This window comes from Hydractinia symbiolongicarpus, chromosome 4, assembly GCF_029227915.1.
Source record: "Hydractinia symbiolongicarpus strain clone_291-10 chromosome 4, HSymV2.1, whole genome shotgun sequence".
NCBI lineage: Eukaryota > Metazoa > Cnidaria > Hydrozoa > Anthoathecata > Hydractiniidae > Hydractinia > Hydractinia symbiolongicarpus.
Genome location: NC_079878.1, coordinates 8612110 through 8632958, shown reverse-complemented (window position 1 = coordinate 8632958; position 20849 = coordinate 8612110). Strand labels below are relative to the sequence as shown.

General features: G+C 34.7%; 2 protein-coding genes across 2 annotated transcripts; both read left to right on the top strand.

Moving 5' to 3' along the window:
- Nucleotides 1-538: 538 nt before the first annotated feature.
- Nucleotides 539-19381, top strand: LOC130641098 (betaine--homocysteine S-methyltransferase 1-like). The gene is made up of 10 exons (XM_057447756.1): nucleotides 539-642; nucleotides 14075-14127; nucleotides 16519-16657; nucleotides 16935-17050; nucleotides 17409-17600; nucleotides 17728-17875; nucleotides 18313-18495; nucleotides 18617-18747; nucleotides 19030-19121; nucleotides 19218-19381. Exons 2-10 carry the CDS (start codon nucleotides 14113-14115, stop codon nucleotides 19276-19278), a joined length of 1077 nt encoding a protein of 358 aa, XP_057303739.1. The 5' UTR covers nucleotides 539-642; nucleotides 14075-14112; the 3' UTR covers nucleotides 19279-19381.
- LOC130642209 (uncharacterized) lies at nucleotides 784-2063 on the top strand. Its single transcript, XM_057449293.1, has 3 exons — nucleotides 784-1042; nucleotides 1171-1626; nucleotides 1675-2063. The coding sequence occupies exons 1-3, from the start codon at nucleotides 784-786 to the stop codon at nucleotides 2061-2063; spliced, it is 1104 nt and encodes a 367-aa protein (XP_057305276.1).
- Nucleotides 19382-20849: the final 1468 nt, after the last annotated feature.

Sequence of the window (20849 nt, the reverse complement as noted above, 5' to 3'; positions counted from 1 at the left end):
ATCATATAAAAAATCCATAATAATTAATGTTAAAAGAACATATATATCGTGATTTGAAAAGTAAAAAAAGATATGGTCGTCTCGTGTCCAAAAATGTTTTTACATTGCTAACAACATAGTCTAACTAACAAGTTGTAAGATTTTCATATAAGCATGTGTAAAAATGTTGTTACCGTCCACGCAAATGACGTCCACGAAATACAGTTATACAACTTTTCTTTAAAGGGGATTTTCACGGAACGAATTGTTAATGGCGAATTCGGCAGCGAATTTTTGATTTTTACGTGAAATCACACCAAATGCATACATCCAGTGGGTAATAAGTACAATGCGAATTCCGTAAAAATAACAACAACAAACACAGTTTGCTTTCCCTTATTACACGGCCACTGGTTAAGCAAAGAATTGCTTGTTTAGCTTTGACGGCGGTTTTTTATCGTCAATCAGTCTGCTAATATGTTAGGTTTTCTTTAGTTTTTAGATTCGCTTCTGTTAGTCCCCAGTCCTCCTCACGTTTCTCACGCCTTCGGCCTTCTTGTGGCAGTTCGTTTACTCTTATCGCAATCAGTCGTTCTTTCTGTGCAAGAGACAAAAAATTGCAGCCCTCGGAGAGATCACTTTCTCTACATTGGTTTGTTTGTGGTAAGAGAAGTTTTATTGTTTTATTGTTTGAATTTTTGAGTTGGTAAACTACGGTATTGGTTGATGTTTTTACGTTGTTTTTGAGGTTTGTTTTGACTTGACGTTATTTGTTTACATTTTGTCTTTTGCGCTTAAGGACATATGGATACGTTAAGAAAAGCTGAAAGATCGAGAGGTACGGTTAAGAGGGGCATTTCTGTTTTGTTTGACAAAGCTAACGCTGAAATCGAAAAAATCAAAGATACTGAAAATGCGGGCTATTCTAAAATGTTATTGTTTAAGAATGCATTAAGTGAAAAATTTGAAAAATTGAAGACTTTGGACGAAGCTGTCATGAACTTTTTATTAGACAAGGAAGATTCAGATTTAGATGCTGAAGAACAACTATCCACAGAATTTAGCATAATGTTCAAAACTGAAATCATAAAGATTTTGATTCTTTTATCGATAAAACTGTGAAAACTGCGTGATCAGAAAGAAGTTTTAGTTCAAATTCTTCAGCATCAAACGTAAAATTACCTCGTATAGAAATTAAAACATTTGACGGCCAACCCTCAAATTGGCAAACTTTTATTGATTCTTTTGAATGCGCAATTGACAAAGATGATTCTCTGTCACCCATACAAAAATTAACCTATTTCAAAAATTTGGTGGAAAAGGACGCCGCATCGACACTAAAGGGTATAAAGTTAACAAACAATAATTACGAAGTCGCGCTAAATTTACTAAAAGAAAGATACGGTAACAAACAACTACAAATTTCTGCACATATGCAAAAGCTTATTTCTTTGGAAGTAATCAGCGACATTAATGATGTTAAAAAATTAAGAATGGTTTATAATAATGTTGAGAGCCAGGTGCGCAGTTTGGAAGCATTAGGGATAAATTCGGACATGTACGGACCTTTGCTCATTCCAGTGTTAATGGCAAAAACACCTACCGAACTTAATTCAATGGTCAGTCGAAAATTTAATCAAAATGAATGTTGGGATATTAGTCAAGTTTTAGATGTTTTTTAAACCGAAATATCAGCACGTGAGAAAACAAATGTTGTGCCGAATGTAGAAAATAATTCTGAAGGTTTTAGAGGTCGTACACCTGTTTCAAGTGCGGCACTAGTTACCAACTCTTCGTTTAATCAACATGGTAAAAACTTTGATCTTAAATGTGTATTTTGTGCGAAGCGCCACCAGTCGTTTGAATGTAGAATAATAACTGATGTGGAACTAAGGCGTAATATAGTCAAGGAGAAAAGGTTGTGTTTCATTTGCCTACGATCTGAACACATGGCAAAAAATTGTATGTCAAAATTCAAATGTTTTAACTGGCAAAGGCGACATCACTTTTCTATTTGTGCGCCAAAAAAGCAATCTAAAGATAATAAAGAAAACGATGATAAGGATAATCTCGGATCGACATAATGCGTCGCAGCCAGTAACTTATCTAAAAAAGTTTTGTTGAAAACCGCTTATGTAAATGTGTCCAATCCTTCTCAGGGGCGTAGCCAGAAAAAAATTAACCTTAGTCGAACCATTGACCAGCAAGGTTGCGATAATAACCAACCGGGGGTTTTGGGGGGGGAGGCGTTGTGAGCCCTCCAACGGGTCCAGCCAACGCATTTTTACGCCCTTTAGGCACTGAAACGCCATAAAACCAACTCTCTGACATACGCGATAGACGTTAAGTATTGATCGAATTGATCGAAAAAGGGGAATAAATGACAACATAAATAGATTAAATTCTTTATCATTAAGGGTGTAATCAAACCAGCAATAAGACAACACAACACCACCATAGTGTTTTTACATAGATTGAAAGTTATTAAAACAATAATTAAAATGTTCATTCTTCTTTCTTCATATTTAGCACCAAAATAAAGTTTTTTGCAGATTGGTTGTTATGCCCCACTTTGTAATAATTGCCCCACTTTGTAATATCTGCCCCACTTTGTAATTATCTTGCCCCACTTTGTAATACCTGCCCCACTTTGTAATAACTTTTGCCCCACTTTGTAATAATGTCTTGCCCCACTTTGTAATTTTCGATTTTTCGCATGCTGACCAATATGCAATTTTATGACGTCATCTTTTGTTATGTTATCGGTGTTCTGGATGCTCTGTCTTGTTATTTGCAATGAAACGCGTGTCACACGTTAGTAGAATGATTACTTTTAATTTTTATTAGCAAGCGTTGTAACATTACATGCACTGGCTTTCTTTTTGTGAAAAAATGTACTAGCTGAAGTGTTTTCATACCATAACATAACAGAAATATAATACAAACAGTAGGTAATGTGTTTTTTGCATAACATAACATAACATAAGAAATAAACTTGTAGCAATCTTAACATAACCTGCAGACTAATCAGTTCGAGGATTTCAACGTGACCTGTTTTACAGCAAGCAACGTGTCACCTCGGGTATATCTACAAATCAAACTCAGGTAAAAAAGCACTACTTCTAAATAGAATGAAAGAAAGATAAAAAATGTGAACAAAGATACGACAATTTCTACCTGTGTGATTTATTGGAAGCAATTTACTTGTCAAAAAACATTAGAACATAAACAAAGACTATCGAAAATAAAAGCTGGAATGAATAAAAGACTAAAAATCACTTCTTCGATTTCCACACAATGTTTTCTATTATATACCAACCATAGGCCAGCAGTTGTAAATTTAGCCATGCCGTGTTCCATTTCGGATGGTTCAGGATGGTATTCAGCTCTATCACCATTCCAGAGAATGAGCCGGCACTTTTTACAATCCTTTGCATGCCCACCCGGATTGAATTTGATGCTATTCTAGCTTTTTTTGTGGAAGGATCTTTTTATACGGTACGTAAACTCTTGGCAAAAATTTGCGTAATTTTTCGGAATCACAAACAATTCTCCAAAATTTACATACGTTTCGCAAGTGTGCATAAGTGGCAACAATATGCGAGGGGCCAATTGTAATCGCTGCATTGCAATACTAACATTAAGATTGTTTCTATAATTTCTGGTGGCAAATCATCGAAGTTGAAATTGCGAACTAAAGTTTAAATAAAATATATATGCTATTGTTTTTGTTACAGGATAACAATACAAAATGATACAATAACGAATGTGCTTACCTTTCCCGTGTCCAGTAAGATAAGCTCGGACTTCTAATTGAATGTCTGAGACTCATAGGCTTTCTTGTGTCGCGTTGTGGATTATACCAAAAGTTAAGTTGAATAAACTCAGAATTGAATTTTAAAATATGGAAAATAAGACTATTTACCATTCTTTTCACTTTATAGGTAAAGCACAGTGACTGATAAGATTTTATTGAACACAAAGGAGTTTCGATACTTTCTTACCTAAAGTAACAGTCCCTCCTTCGCTACCTTCATCTGTCTCATTTTCCTCTTCCCTGTTTTCTAACGCTTTATTAACCTCTTCTCTCCTTTCAAATGTTTTATTATCCTCTTCACCACCTTTAACTGTCCATTTTTCATTTTCACTCAAGACAACATAGTGTTCTCCACATTCTTCGGCAAAATGTCCTAATGTTATTTTACTAAAAGGGCAAAAGTCTGTTAGTGTTATGGTAACTTGAGCTTCAGATCCCAGGGTTGAGATAAGCGTTATTTCGATGTTATATAGCTCAGAGGCAGTTCTTAACGTTAGCTCATCACTATATGTCCCATTTGAAACATTCTGTTTAAATATTCACTAAACGGCTTCTCAACGTACATTTCGAGTGGCCACCCTTCACTATCATAGGAATTTTCCTCTAAAAACCTCGTAATTTCGGCTCTAACTGTTTGGGCAGATCTGAAAATTCCATATAGAGTCAGCGCATGCGCTATAGCACTAAATTGGCAATTTTCATCACCAAGGGGGTCGTATGAAACGGAATACCCTTGATCTTGAAAAACATCAAACGATCTTGCTTTGTAAGTGGTACTAACAAATTCTTTTGATATAATTTTTGTTGTTCCTTATGAAGTTGCTTCAGACTTTTTTCCATTTTTCTTCCGTTTATGACATTTCTTGAAATCTGCAATGTCCTCCACCAGAAATCATTCGGCCTCTTTCCTGTCAGTCTTTGGTGATTTAAATTCCACAAAATACCTATTTTTGTATTTACCCACCTTCAACACTTTTCCATGCAGAACTAATCGATGCTTGGGTGCTTTTTTACCTTTTCGTTTTTCTCCATGTCTGACCAACACTTCATCGCCGATATCATACTGTTAACACTTATTTCTTTTACGAAAGTGTAAGCTACAGTTCTATCACCAATTCTCTTGTTGTTTGCTTTCACCTTATCCCTGGTCTTTTCGATACGCTGTTTTCGTTTTAGAATTTGATTTCCGTCCATAATATACCTCGAATGCTGACTTCCATCCAAGTTCCTCTCGCTTGTCGTTATTTAAGCATTTTGCATATTTTGAAAGGTTTTCTACCCAGTTTACACCAACACGACCTTGACTTATGAGATCGTATGATATCTTTTTTCGTAAAGTTCTATGCGATCTTTCTACTTTCCCTTGTGATTGAGGGTGGTAAGGTCTGCTTTTAATCATTTTAATTTTTTTCCTCTGACAATACCTTTGAACTGATCCATAAAACTCTTTACCCTGGTCACTTTGTAAAATACTAGGGGTCCCATGTAAATTGTAAATTTTCTCAAGCTCCATTCTAACCTTGCTTGCATGTTTTGAAGTCAGTTGTACTAACCAGTGAAAGCCAGAAAAGACATCGAGTAAGGACAGTACATAACGATACGTTTTTCTTTGATATTCAACTTGCATATTTTTCATGTCGACCAGATCGATTTGATGGATATGATGACCCTGAAAAGCAAACAATATTTTTTTTAAATTGTCTCATTATCTACAATTAACACAAGTCAACTGTCGATAACGATAAAGGTAATACAAAAATACAAAGTAACGTCATTTCACAATTATGTAAATCAATTCAGCAACCTTGATCACAGTCTTCTTAAGTTTTGATGATAAGAAAGGGGGACCCAACGTCACAAATAAACTAGAAGGCGAGGTTTTCTTCCCCATGCCTTTACATTTAATACAGTATGAATAGAACCTACCTCATTTGCAGTGACTGGTTTAGGAACTGCTTTGTTGCTGAATTTCACAGTAAATTTTTTAAACTCAGCATCATTTGATGTTATACTGAGAATTTTTCTGCCACTGATTCCCGCATATCCGTTCGCAGCTCTGTTCCTTAGTTTTTTATATCCAGCGGATTTACTTTTTTTGAATGTTTTCGCTACCACTTTATTTAATTCACTTTTTTTCAAAACTCGTTTACCTTGAAAAAAAATTAATCCATTCGAATCTATTTTTAGATCATTTTTTAATCTCCAGTATTTGATGTACGCGCTTCTGTGAGTAGCAGTCCTGTCTTTCACTGGGATTATGGATTGTCCATCGTCATTATCAACTCCGCTATTATCTCATACTCGTCTTCTCGCATTGGATGAATGTAACTTAACAACAATACGATCCTTAATTTCCATAACAAAATGAAAATAAGAAATTTGCGAAACATGTCTGGTCCAAAAACTATTCCTAAAATCAAAATCCGTTAAATTAAGTATATGCCGATGTCCAAAATCTTATCCTATCCAGTCTTGTCCAAAAAACCAAGTTTATTTGATGTAAGTAATAAATTATCTTTTATGCTAATAATATGCTATAAACCTTTCTATAACCTGCTACAACACAACTAACTTTATCAAAACTCACAACAGCTTGATGATTATTATTCAGAAGTTATTTCATTGTTTTCACACCTTGATAATAATGGTGACGCGCGGCGCTGCAGAACTCATGAGAGAATACTAGCTGGTGATGATAAAATTTTCGAAAATACAAATACAAAAAAACATAACACTTTTACTCATTTTTTACTTTTTTACTTTTACTTGTTTTCTGAGTTTTCTTTTTTCCAAAAAAAATCCAACTGCAGCTATAATATTTTAAATACTTTATCACGTGTACAATGTACCTGCAAGCATATATTCACTTTATCATTTTTACTAACTTCCAATTTGAGTACCCTTTCAGTGTGCTTCGTTTTGAATTTATATCGCGCAACCTCCTTTTTTCTATGGGAGCGTCTGAAAGGCTATTGATGAGCAAAATAAACCAAAAATTACAAAGTGGGGCAAGACATTATTACAAAGTGGGGCAGCTCAGAAAATTACAAAGTGGGGCAACGATGAATTACAAAGTGAGCCAGCTTAGAAATTACAAAGTGGGGCAAAAGTTATTACAAAGTGGGGCAGGTATTACAAAGTGGGGCAAGATAATTACAAAGTGGGGCAGATATTACAAAGTGGGGCAATTATTACAAAGTGGGGCATAACAGAGGTCATCAAAAAATAACCAAATCAAAATCTTCTTTCTTCACAAATATAATAAAAAATTCAAAAATATAATTAAATGGAACCATGGACAAAAAGCCTTCATACAATTCATTAAAAACCCTCGTGTTAATAATACGTTCCACACATCGTGTTACAAACATTAAAGTAAACATTAAGTGAAGAACATTCTTGCATAAAAATTTTAAACTACTTTTGGAAAATGTGTAAAAATATGTTACGTTTGATTCGATTCATCATGTTTCAGAACAAAGCATGAATTACAGACAACTAAATTTAAGCAATGAGAAGAACAAGGATATGTATAAAGCTAATCTGTTTTGCTTTAAAATGTTAGCAAGACAACTAATAATTTTAACAGATACATTGCCAGCATCGCCATAACATTGACCTTATCAATTCTGTATATATATCAAGAAAAAGTTTATAAGGTTTTTAAAATGACCTTTGAAAAAGACAAACCTGAGACCCTTCACTACAATGAATAAACCTTTACACGTCCTCTCGGATATTACAATGGGAAGAATAATTGTAATCAGAAGTGTAGAGCTTGTGGTAGTGAGTGCTACATTATATTTCCCAATACCGTTAAAAAAACCCTGAAGGAAATAAATCTACCAATGCTCTGCAGATAAAACTTGTTTAGGTTTAATAGGTTTCGATTTAGAAATCCCTTTGACGAAAAAGATTAAAAGTTAAAGGTTTGCTTTTTACAAAGGAAGGAAGTCTCGTCATTAGTGCTAGAAGTACCACATTGATTAACTAAAGTTTTGGCTAATGCAAAAGGAACAACTTCGAGACGATACACACGTTTCCTTTTTCTTTTCTTTTGCTTTGTTGTCATAACATATGACAACCTAGCTTAAAATATTGAGCAGAACGCTTTAAATAGCTTTACCCAAACTTAAAGAAACTGAAGGGATTAGGTTATTAGCCCAGAATGTTTGTCATTATCGCAAAATAAAATAGATACTGGTTGTAAATTTTTATTTGAAGGCAGAAGAGGAAAAATCTTCTGATTTAAAACCGTCTTGAATCATAGCTGACCACAATCAGTATAAAAAGTTAAAATATTTCTCTTAAACTGTTATAAAGGCTTATAAGAATAGCTTTATTCTGTATAGCTACAATATCTGCTGTCTACACAGAGTTACAGAAGAGGATGAACAGCTAGCTAACTAAAAACTTGAAAGTGCTTTCTACACAGGAAAACAAATCTGAATATTTACATACAGATACAAAAATTGGATGGTTCGAGTGTAGAGAATTTTCATGAAGCTCTATGAAAGTTGTACGGATCCACGTTTGACAGCAACTTCATGCTTTCTTCACCTTCACAACTTCGCTAGCCTTGTTTTTTTTTTTTTTTTTTTTTACTTTCTTGCGTATGTTCTATAGCCATATATGGAGCGAATTTTTAACCTCTCTGCGAAATTTACTAGCCAATAGGATGAGTCCAAAATGACCATAAATGGAAGACACAAGACCGTACATAGGCATAATTTTCGCAGGTAATCCTGCGAAAAAGACTATCTGCGAAACAAACAAAGTAGAGATTCAACACCTCAGCCTGCAAAACAAAGTGGATACTGCTAAATCCTGCGAAAACGACGTACCAAGCGCGAAGCTTGTGTGCGCCGCCCGGGAAAAGATTTGTGCGGGATGCACAATTAGTGTGCCCATCCATGTGTTGGCGGTGGCCGTAGAAAAAACGACGTGTTAAAATGAAAAAAGTAGGTCAGGTCGATCGCAGAGTCTGACTGACGTTGGCTACGCCGCTGCTTCTGCACAAAACATTTCGAAATCAGCAAGAATACTATTTGATAGCTGTTCTCAACTTTCTTATATTACACCTGCATTGAAATCATGGTTACAATTGCGTCCTATTGGCGAAGATAACATCTCGATACAAGTTTTTGGTAAAAAGAATTCTCAAAAAACGCTGAAAAGGTTACCCTGCGTTTAAAAACTTCTGTTAAATTTCGAAGTCGACATAACCTGTTTTGTAAAGGATATATGCGCACCAGTTTCTTCTCAAAATATCGACGTTGCTCGAAATTTTACGGTTGACAATCCGAACAATCTCACTTTAGGTATTGATATACTCATTGGCGCTGATTTTTATTGGTCGTTTATAGAAAATGAAGTTGTTAGAGGAGAGCAAGGTCCAATCGCTATTAAAAGCAAGTTTGGTTATGTTTTAAGCGGACCCTATACAAAGTGAACGTAACGACTCGACTAATGCACTAGCTTCTGATTTTGAACATGTGTTTCCGCTTGAAGAGTCGAAAATAGAACACTCATTTGATGTAGCCGATTTTAACAAATCTATAACCTTTGATCAGCATACAAGTCGTTATAAAGTGAAGCTTCCATTTAAAAAAGAGTATGAGTACGAAGTTCTTTCGGATTATTATGCACTTTGTTTGAATCGATATTTTCGTTTCAGAGATAACCTAGCTAAAAATGATTCTCCTTTAAGTAATACAACTCGATACTAAAGGAACAACTCGATAAGAATATCATTAAAAAAATTGGTACAGAACTTCCTTGGCAAAAAGCGTATTATTTACCCCGTCGTCCGGTTGTACGCGAGGACAAAACAACGACTAAAGTAAGGATCGTTTTTGACGCTAGCGCTAGAACATACCGATCATCTCTTAACGAATGTCTTCATGCAGGACCTACTTTGGCTGAGCCGCTGCCGGGAGTTTTATTGCATTTTCGAGCCGAAAGAATTGCTTTTATCGCCGACATCGAAAAGGCCTTTATACAGATTGAGTTGGACTCAGAATTTCGCGAGTTCGTTAGATTCATTTATTTTGAAGATATTGACAGTGTAACTCCGAGTAACATCATGGACGCTAAACTTTTCAGCTATCGCAATTGTCGTTTATCTTTCGGATTAACATCGTCGCTGTTTTTAATATCGAGCACTCTGATTATTCACGCTCATTCGTACGATAATTCTGACTCGGATTTTGTTTTATCGTTTTTGAAATCGTTACACGTGGATGATTTAACTAGTGATGCAGATAACGATAGTCAAGCTTATAAATTTTTCAACACATGCAAATCAAGATTGGCCGGGGCGTCATTTCATTTACGCAAATTTGAATCAAATTCCAAATCTTTAGAGTTTATGGTTAACAATCGATCATATCCAAACATGTTACGAAAGTGTTAGGATTGACCTGGCACAAAGATACCGACATTATAAACTTCTCTATGGAGGAGCTTTTATCTTCAGTGTCCAGCATACCAACCAAGAGAGAATTATTACGATATACAGCATCGATATACGATCCACTAGGCATCATTAGCTAATCCAGTTATACTTCGTCTGAAGGTCTTGTTTCAACGTGTTTGTTTAGCTAAACTTTCGTGGGAGGACAGGTTGTCGGCAGACTTGTTGGTTGAATGGGAAGCCATTATTAAGGATATGAGGGGTAGTTTGGAGGTGTGTGTCTCAAGATGGTATGGTGATTTTCGAAATTTGGGTGAACTCCATGGATTTTGTGATGCCAACCAGAAGGGTTACGGTTGTTGCACATACTTGCGTTTGATTGTTGCGTTGGGTCATTGTCGTGTCATATTGGTAGCAACCATACCTCGTCTCGAGTTACAAGCATGCTGGTTATTAAGTACCCACATCGATGTTATTTTTAATCACTTGTCATCGCTTCTACCGATATCTAAAGTTTACTGTTGGTCCGACTCAACGATTGCTTTGTCGTGGATCACAAATCACCAAAAGCGTTATGAGCCATATATTCAGCGCCATGTTGATAAAATTCGCCAAGTGGATTTTATCTCCTCTTGGTATCATGTTACGTCCACTGAAAACCCTGCAGATATCATCTCAAGAGGTTGTTTGTTGTCAGAGTTGAAGGACAGTAATTTGTGAGTCGGTGGTCCTGTTTTTTTGTCAAATGCTGATGTTGATTTTCGCGGGTTTGAAGTTGGTCGTGTTGTTGGATGTAGTGATATTGATTTGGTTTGTAGAGATTCTAGTGATTCTTCGACAGGGGTACTCCATTTAGTAAGTCATACTACGAAGGTAAGCCCAATTGAACTGTATAGCTTAAATGTTGTTAAGTTTATTTCTTTTAGAAGACTGATTCGTGTCACCGCCTACGCACTTCGATTTATTGACAATATCAAGAAGAAGAAAGAGGATCGCCAACTCTCCTTAACCATCACTAACGATGAATTCGCCTACGCTGAACGATTATGGATCCGGTATACGCAACAGTCCCTGGTGCAACAAACGAATTTTGACCAACTGTCACGAGATCTACGTGTATTCAAAGACGAGGATAATATCTATAGATGTAAGGGACGACTGAAAAATGCACCGATTTCCTACAACGCTAAATTTCCGATTTTGCTACCTCGCGACCATCACTGCGTTGCAACTTGCCAGCGGCCCCGTGGTGGGGTGGGATGTTTGAGAGAATGATGCGATCAACTAAGAGATGTCTTAAAAAATATTTGCAAAATAAAAATGCTGATTACGAGCAATTGTTAACAATTGTCAAGGAAATCGAAGTGGTAATCAACAATCGTCCATTAACATTTTTATACGACGAACCAGGAGTCGAAGTGTTGACTCCAAATCACTTACTGTTTGTTAGGAATTTAAACACACAAGCTTATACGATCGAAAAATCTGTTGATATCTCTAAAATCTACGCGAATTGCAGAAGTGGTGAAACCATCCGAGTGAAAGATGTTTCCTTTGTTGACGATGCAAACATTCCAAGGGTCAAGAACATGTAAATATTTGTGGACATTTATTTTAAACTTTTTATTTTATTTTATAGTTTATAGGTTCTTTTATGCTTTACGGTTTATTTTAGGCTTCTTACTTTTGCCTGACGGGGGAGGATGTTAGGTTTTCTTTAGTTTTTAGATTCGCTTCTGTTAGTCCCCAGTCTTCCCCACGTTTCTCGCGCCTTCGGCCTTCTTGTGGCAGTTCGTTTATAACTCTTATCGCAATCAGTCGTTCTTTCTGTGCAAGAGACAGAAAACTATACTCGAAATCTTTAACGGGTGTGTCGTCATACCTTATCTTGTCTCCTATCGTGCTATAGTTATTATATTAGCTTTTGCATTTCTGTTTTCCCGATTTTGGAGTAGACTTGAGCCATCGGAATCTATTTACTGCTCAGTGTCAAATTCCGACCTTCGGTTCGTCTCCGACATCTGCTAAACCGTAGGAACTGTTTCTACTTTTTGGCGAAGCGAATTTTTCGAAGCAAAGTCAAAGCAGATAAAACTGCGCATGCGCAGATATATTTAACCAGCAAATTTGCTGTCCAATGTGCTTCGTGAAAATCGCCCTTTATTCGGCCTCATTTAAACCAAAGAGAACACAAACATCACCCTTAAACGTGGCATTTGATATCGCGGCAACAGCAACAATAATCGTTATTACAGTGTTATGCTACACGTGGCTAAGCAGGCAGTGTAAAACATTGTCCTTGAACCAGGTACATTAGCAACTGCCCTCGAAAGTTTAAGGGTGTATGTGTTTCTTATGTTTACTACAATAAGTATAGATTGTGTCGTGTTTTTCTCCACAGTCTTTCTTTTACTTTATTCTTATTGTCTATTAAGTGTTGTTTCGTTTCGTACTTTCCATTTTTCCATTGATGTTGACAATATAAAAGAGATATAAAAATCATATGTTAGTTAGAAGTCTTCTTTATCATATCACACGTACGGAGAAGTGTGATATGTTGGTTTAGCCTTTCGTTATAGCATCAGCGGCGGTCTTTAGAAAAGTTTTATTATCACTGGATTAGAGTCATTGTTATTGCTCACTTCACTGGATTAAAAATTCTCTACTATTTTTTTTCTGATATATAACTTTAAGATATCTTTAGCTGTTTTTATTGCAGCTTGTCTCCCAGTTAAGATGAAGAAAGGCACTGTTGTTGCTAAATTTTTTAAAGCAAAAATTGAAGTGAAGTGAAAAAATATTTTTAAAATCAAAAATCAACAATTTTAGGATGACTTGAAAGGACGCTATGTTGGAGTGTTTTTATGTCAAAATACGTAATATTTCTTTCTGCTTGTAGAGTTCATAGCTAGCTAGAATTTGGAGACTTTATGCAGGGAAATCTTTAATTTTTCTTTTCAGCAAAGCAAAGAAACAAACAAACAAATTTTCACTATAATGTGTATTTCACTATATATTTATCTGGATAATGTTGTATTAACATATACAGTTTTAAATTTTTGAAAAATATAGCTAAAGTTTTTTTTTTTATTGTTTTTTTCACATGCGCTCTTACAAAAGCAAAACTCCTATTTAGTTTTGGTTCTCTCTGCATATTAAATATATTAATTCGGGGATATGAGTTCACAATTAAAATAAATACAAGAAATTTAATTGATGATAACATTGTTTTTATTTTAACGGATATTTCATCTTGTTACTAGAAGACATTATCAACGTAAATTATTACAATTATCTTACAAGATTTTTAAATATAATTTTCAACAATTACATAATACACAGAGGACGTTTAAAACAATACTTAACAAAACATATAACACATAACGGCAAACCGAAGGGTATTTAATTTATATACCATTGGTAAGGGTAACGTCCACCGCGCGGAGCACGAATGGACTCCTCCTCTTTCTGCATATTATTTTAAAATACGCTCTCAGTCACGCACAGAGGATAAAGCTTGCCTACAAAACTGTGTATTTTTGAGAAAAACTTTTGTCCGAAGTGTTAAGAATGTTTGCAGAAATTTAGACGAAGACCTTGTGCACTGCATTCTCATTACGCAGCTTATTATTTTTTTAATAATATCTGGATCAAGATCATATCGACATATTCTTTGAAGGGACGTAAAGACTGAAATGTTTTTCGTTATGTGTGATAATAAACCGACCTGATTTCTTGTTTAACTTAGCGAAGTCATAAATAATAACACCCTTAGCAACCTTATTGACATAACAATTACACAGCCCATATTTCGTGATTTTGTTTATTTTCAAACGAACATAGGAAATTGCTTTTATTTATAGTCTAATCGATTGCAGATGAAAAGAGGATCAAGAAAGAGATGGATTCTTTGAAGGTTTGTTCGCAATTTTTTTCTTTTTTCTGTTTTTACATGAATTACTTTAAGTTGGTTAAGTTTAGACCAAGTTTCGCAAAGTCTAAAAATGCGTTTTGCCAAAATTAATTTCCGCCAATCAATAATATTAAGGTATTTCGCACATGTTTTGCCAGAATGAAACATTTTTTAGTAGGGCTGAACAGCACAAATAAGACTTTCGTCACATCCTTTAGCATTCTGAATAAAATAGTTTAATAACCAGACCACAAGAAATTATACCCATGTTATTGGAGCAATAAAAACGAACTTGTAATGAAAAAAAAAATTTTTATGACTTGCTACTTATTGAATGGTCTTTTTCAATAATAGATGCATAATGTTTTTTTGGCGCTGAAATAAGCTGCGGTCTGCAAAATACACACTCGTTTTTTTATTTTTTTTATGCTTCTTTATCGTTGTTATTATTTATGTTTCGAATTTAAGTTTTTTTGTATTGAAGTTCCCAAACTTAAGTACCATTTTATCATATTTTGGAATGATTTCTTCGCAGTTCAGAAAGTGTTTGCAAAAAACTAGCTGTTTCGCTCACGCCTTATTTACCGTTTTAAGTGTAATGACTACAATGTCACTTTTTATGACAAAATTAAACGCCTATTCAGAGCTCGCATGTGAGCATTTAGGAATTTCTCCTAATGTTGAAAAGCACAATTAAAGTGGCCAACGCAATGTTTGACCATATATTTACTCATAATCACTCTTCTTTCTCTCTGTAAAGACTTTCTATTATTGACGGAGGAGTGTAATAACTAATTACACTTGCCCCATACAGCGCAGTCTGGGCACGAGTAAAGTGTTTTAGCTATAGTTATGTCTTTTCTTACAAGAAATGTTGTGTCATACAAAAATAAGGCAGAAATGTGTAGCCTTCTGTTGTTTCTTTTCTGAAATGGTACTGCTAGAATACAGTCCCTAAACCATTAAAGAATACCCTTCTTTGATTTTATTCTTATAATGGTAAAGCCACAAGTTAAATTTTCTGCTAATGTTGTTGTTTTCTTCTTGTTGCGCTACCATTATGAAAACTTTATCCCTACAATCGCTTTACTTGTGCCTAGACTGCACTGCATAAAAACCGGTAATAACAGGATAAAACTATACCATTATAATTATTTTATTATCTATGGTTACATATTAAATTGATAATGTGGCCTATAAAAACGACAGTTGTAATTATATATTTCATTATAATAACCTGGGGTCATCCCAACCTGGGGCTAACAAAAACATGGATATGTAAAAATACTTTGTTGACGTTTTGTGTCCATAGTTACGTAAACGCTTCTAAAAACCGTTGTCAAAAACATATTGGATCATCGAGATATAAAAGACGTGGTCTCATTTACTTAACATGGTGAGAAAATATCAAAAATATTGTGCGAATATCATACAATTGCGAAGCTAAGCTCTCTTAGGTTGACAAAGAGATGCATTGGCTTAACCGAGTTTCGTCGCGAAATAAAAACATTTTATTTACATTCCCGTGCCATTGTATGATCAAATTACAATTTATTGCTTCACAAAATAGAACAAAGCGGTTTTTGTTAGTCAATTATCAGTTTAAAATGGTGTAAATTTCATGAATCACCTAGAACAGTAAAAACAATCGTGATATTTCTCACTTGAAGGATAGCCAGAATGTAAACACTGCAAATACGTATTATATATTATTGCAGAAATTCTCTATTAAATTTCTCAGGCACTTACCAAATTATTTTACCCTTAACAGCAGTGGCTAATTTAAAGAAAGGCATATAAAAAGAGATATGCATTTTCTAACCTGTTTAATCTCGTTTCCAGAGTTTCTTCTTGTGAAGGATACTGTAATTATACAGACATATTATTAAGTATATTGATTGTTTCTCAAAAGTTTACAAAATAACAATAAAAACAAGAAGAAAATTGAATTTCGCTGGTATTAATTTTAGCGGATGATTCTACGTATATAGAAAAGTTTTTCTGGAAGTGATTTTCGCGAATTAACAAAAAGTGCTTTTTTGGGAAGATTTTTTTCCAAACATTTACACTAGTACTTAAAAATATTAATATTTTATTAAAAATTGCTAATATCACACCGGTGTCCGTCTTCACTTCTTGTCAATGTTAAAATGATGCAGTAAAATTATTTTAACCGAAGCGACATCCTTCAGACAACCTGCAACAACATTAAAGTGGGATTTGTGCCAATTATCAATGGCTTTTCTAATACAATTTTTGCAAAAAATTTTAACGGCCCTTTGTCTTTTCTTTCTGGTAGTAGGGTAACAGCAGGGATAAATAGCTTCCAGGGGTAAGGTTATCTCCGGTGTGATGACTGTTAAAACCTTCCAGGTTTTCTTTTTTATCTTCTAGAAACCAGGCATTTTAGACCGATTAAATGCTGGCGAAGTTATCATCTGCGATGGAGGATGTACACATGCTTTTGAGCGAAGAGGATATGTGACCGCCGGCGCTTACACACCAGAAGTAGTTCTCGAGTATCCCAGTGCAGGTTTGACACTATTATTATTATTGTTATTGTTATTATTATTCTAAATATTTTTACAGGATATGACAACTTCAGTGTTGGAAGCACTGTTATCAACGTGTATTTTTTACATTTTGATCTTTTACGACATTTAATTTTGCAATTATGAGCCTAATTTGCAAATATTTAGGACGCATCCGATATTAACTAACATCCTTATGATATTATTTTAAACATCTTGTAATATAAGGGCGTATTAAACGACTTACAATTCTAATTCGATACTGTCGTTTTTCTACAGTAACAGAACTCCATCGTGAATTTGCACTGTGTGGTGCGGACTTACTGGAAGCATTTGCATTCAATGGAACAGATGAAAATTTAAACAGATGTAGAACAAATGAGACTAAACTGGTTGTAAGCAAAATTAAACTTTTGTTTGCAGAATTTTTTTAATTTCAAAAAGGGTATAAAAGGTATAAATAAATAAGGTTCTATCAGAGATCCTAATTGGTTCAATACACTAAGATCGAAGAAAGCTTAATATGATGAGGTCACATTAGGTTACATTAGGCGCCAAGCCTTGAAAAATCCACTTGAGCAGAAAAATAGTAGCTTTGCTAATTTTAAGAATGACATACAATTTGCGGCTGTCTACACATATCTACCTCTACACTCTACACAGGTACCACGGAGCTAAATTAATAATATCAGGCGACTAAATAATTCAGTGCAACTTGTAACTTTTTTCGCATGTAAATTTAATTTCAAACAGGCCAAAGATGTGAGTGATGCCGGCTGTAAACTGGTTAAAGAAGTTGCTAAAGAGTATGGGTGTTTGGTAGCAGGCCCAATATCACCAACGGATTCTTTTGGAAAGAATATGGGAAAGGAAAAAGTTCAGAAAGAGTTTCAAGCACAGGTTGATGTGTTTAAATCGCAAAATATGGACTTGTTAATTGCAGAGGTATACTGTATACCATCTTAAATAAAAAGATAAAAAAAACGTGAATAAAACACAAAATCATGCTAAAAAAGCTGATGAAAAACATACACGTTTTTTAAACTCATGTTTCGAGTATATTTTTTTTTAGTATTTTAGTTATATCGAAGAAGCGGAGTGGGCTGTTGAAGTTATGAAAAGCACAGGAGCGCCTGTAGCCATTTCTCTTTGCATTGGACCACTTGGTGATTGTAACGGCGTTTCAGTCGAAGAATGTGGAATAAGGCTTGCCAAGACAGGTAAAATATTTAGTTTAACAACTCTTCATGTGTTTAGCTGTCGCGTTAAATGATGCTCTCTAAATAGCAGGAAAATATCTATTTAAGAAAATGAAATATTTTTCAGTGCCATATACAACATCGAACGTCGATTAGGACCTCCATAAGAACTATTATCAGCTAAGATCAGACAGATTTAATTAGGAGAATGTGGACAGTCTGAAAAAGAACACGTGTTATTTAACAATCAGGTTTTTAATAGGATCATGTCTTTTTATTGAACGGTTGAAGATATTTACGTTCAAAGATGCTTATCGGGTTATGGACTTGCATGTTCGAAGTGTCGGGATCTACAGTTTGAAGAGTTTAATGTATGCCTTGAACGTGAGGAAACACCAAAAGATACCATTTATAAATTAAGAGGAATGTAAAAATTAATTTTTTAATACCGTCTCCAGGAGCTGATATAATTGGCACTAATTGTCGATTCGATCCAGACATGTGTTTGGACACTTTGATTCGAATGAAGAAAGCTGTTGAAAACGAGGGAATGAAGAAACACTGGATTTGTCAACCTTTAGGATACCGAACGGCTGATGCTGGAATACGGGGTTTCGAGGACCTCCCGGAAGCTGTCCTGGGTAAAGAATATTTTTTATTCTTTCAATAACTACAGTACGATTTTGTCATTAGTATTAAGTTAGTTTTAGTTCTGGTGCACCAACCTGAAAGGTATATATATAATCTCGATTCATTTCATAGCTTTAGAATCTCGATTAATTTCACGTTGGGATGCCCATAAATTTGCAAGAAGAGCTTATGAAGCAGGTGTACGTTTCATAGGAGGCTGTTGTGGTTTCGAACCCTATCATATCAGAGCAATGGCTGAAGAGGTAATTAATTAATTTCATTAAATAAATAAAAATATAGAAAATGAGTATATGGAAAAAAATAACAAAACATGAATAAAATAAAAAAACTGGAAGAAAAAAGTACTAATGATGAGAACGACCTACAAGCAGTGCAGAATCTACTGAAATTTGTGTCCTAAATAAATCCAGTTGAACGCGGATTCTGTTGGTATTCCGTTACTTGGTCATATAGCTTCTGGTCATATAAAAATACATTTGTAGATAGAAAAATTACATACTTTTAATTAGCACAATTTATTTTAGCTACACAAGGAAAGAGGTCGTCTACCTAAAAACAGTCGTGGACTTTATGGTAGCTCGTTAAAGCATCATCACAATCCAATAGTTCAGGAAAGGTATATGAAATTACTTTTCTCACAGCAAACCTTTTAATGCTCAACATATACAATCTAACGTGGTTATGAATAACTATCACATTCATTTACTTTTAGAGCAAATAAGGAGTATTGGTATAATTTGATTCCATCGGATGGAAGAAAGAAACTTGAATAATGACAACACATTTTCCTAGATTTTTATAAATGTTATATTTTCCCTGGGATTTTGATAATGTATTTTTTTGTTCTATTATACAAATACAAAAATAAAAAATTAATATTTCTCTTATTATTTTGTTTGAATAAAAGAAGATAAAATGGGATGGTACTTAGTTTTTACAGAGACGTTGAGACATTGCAGCAATACGAAAAGAGAATCTCGACTTTAGCATTTAGCATGGACATCAAAAACTACTTTGCTACAATAATATATAGTCTATAAAGAGGCTGATTCGTTTCTCCAAAACTTCTAATAGGCTTCCTCAAATGAAATAAAACTTAAAGGGAACCGGAGGTATAAATGATTCACCAAACACTTCTCATGCAGTGGTTTCATAGTAGAAAGGGTGAATTTAATGCGATATTTTTGAGTTTCCCTCCAGCATCCAAATGGTGCATGGCTTTATTTGCGAAACCGTTACAATATTAGAGACAATGAGAGGAAAAATTCTTCTTTGGTTCTTTCTGAAGAAACTTCCCGTGCGTTAAGAGTTGGTAGTATTGTTAGTAAAAATACTTCCTCCCTTGTTTATTGGTGAAACTATTCGTTGTACTTAACAATAAGAAAGATGTGACCGAGAGCTTGCGAACAACTTGCATGGATACACTCGCATAAAGCAACAATAGAAACATTCACCTTCATGGGTATCTAACAGATGTCGTGGTGACTTCATCATTGAATTTTACGTGGTTTCTCTTCGAAATAGTAATACCATCTATATACATATATTGGTATACACATGTTTCCAGCATCCTCTCTTTTTTTAAAAAAGGTTACTGCCACATTTTAGCGCGGAGCAGTGAAATTTCTCCATACTTATTTACACAAAAGTCTTATAGACATCTACAATCTTGGGTTACAATAAGAACTTCAACGCAGCAGGTACATCTTATTACGTACATTAAAATCAATTGCGTGTAACGTATTAAGACATTTAATTAACAACGGAACGACATCTACTTAAAAACTTATTTTAGGAACAAGAAGGACCAGACGCTTAGGTCTGTGTATTAGTGCGTTTGTTCAGCAGAAAAAAACATTCAGCATAATACGTTTCCATTTGGGTGTGTCAATTGTAACAGATCCTAAGGTATGTCAAACCCAAGGGAAAAAAAAATACCGTATGAAACACATTACTATTCTTTTTGAAGCAAAAGGCCTTTAAAGAATTCAGACTAAAGTTTAACAGTAATAACATTTGTGCTGAGACCTGCTCAATTTAACAACAACAACAACAACAACAACAACAACAACAACAACAACAACAACAACAACAACAACAACAACAACAACAACAACAACAACAACAACAACAACAACAACAACAACAACAACAACAACAACAACAACAACAACAACAACAACAACAACAACAACAACAACAACAACAACAACAACAACAACAACAACAACAACAACAACAACAACAACAACAACAACAACAACAACAACAACAACAACAAGAACGAATGTGTGCGCTGGCACGCAGTAGGTTTTTGCATACGTTATTTTGTTTTTGACAGTAC

What these genes read in the sequence shown, in the direction of transcription:
- LOC130642209 (XM_057449293.1), top strand. Translation starts at nt 784, where the DNA reads ATGGATACGTTAAGAAAAGCTGAAAGATCGAGAGGTACGGTTAAGAGG. An exon ending in ACAACTATCCACAGAATTTA is followed by an intron (nt 1,043 to 1,170) that starts GCATAATGTTCA and finishes TACCTCGTATAG; the next exon opens with AAATTAAAACATTTGACGGC. An exon ending in AAAATTTAATCAAAATGAAT is followed by an intron (nt 1,627 to 1,674) that starts GTTGGGATATTA and finishes CCGAAATATCAG; the next exon opens with CACGTGAGAAAACAAATGTT.
- LOC130641098 (XM_057447756.1), top strand. An exon ending in TCTCGAGTATCCCAGTGCAG is followed by an intron (nt 16,658 to 16,934) that starts GTTTGACACTAT and finishes GTTTTTCTACAG; the next exon opens with TAACAGAACTCCATCGTGAA. An exon ending in AATAAGGCTTGCCAAGACAG is followed by an intron (nt 17,876 to 18,312) that starts GTAAAATATTTA and finishes TACCGTCTCCAG; the next exon opens with GAGCTGATATAATTGGCACT.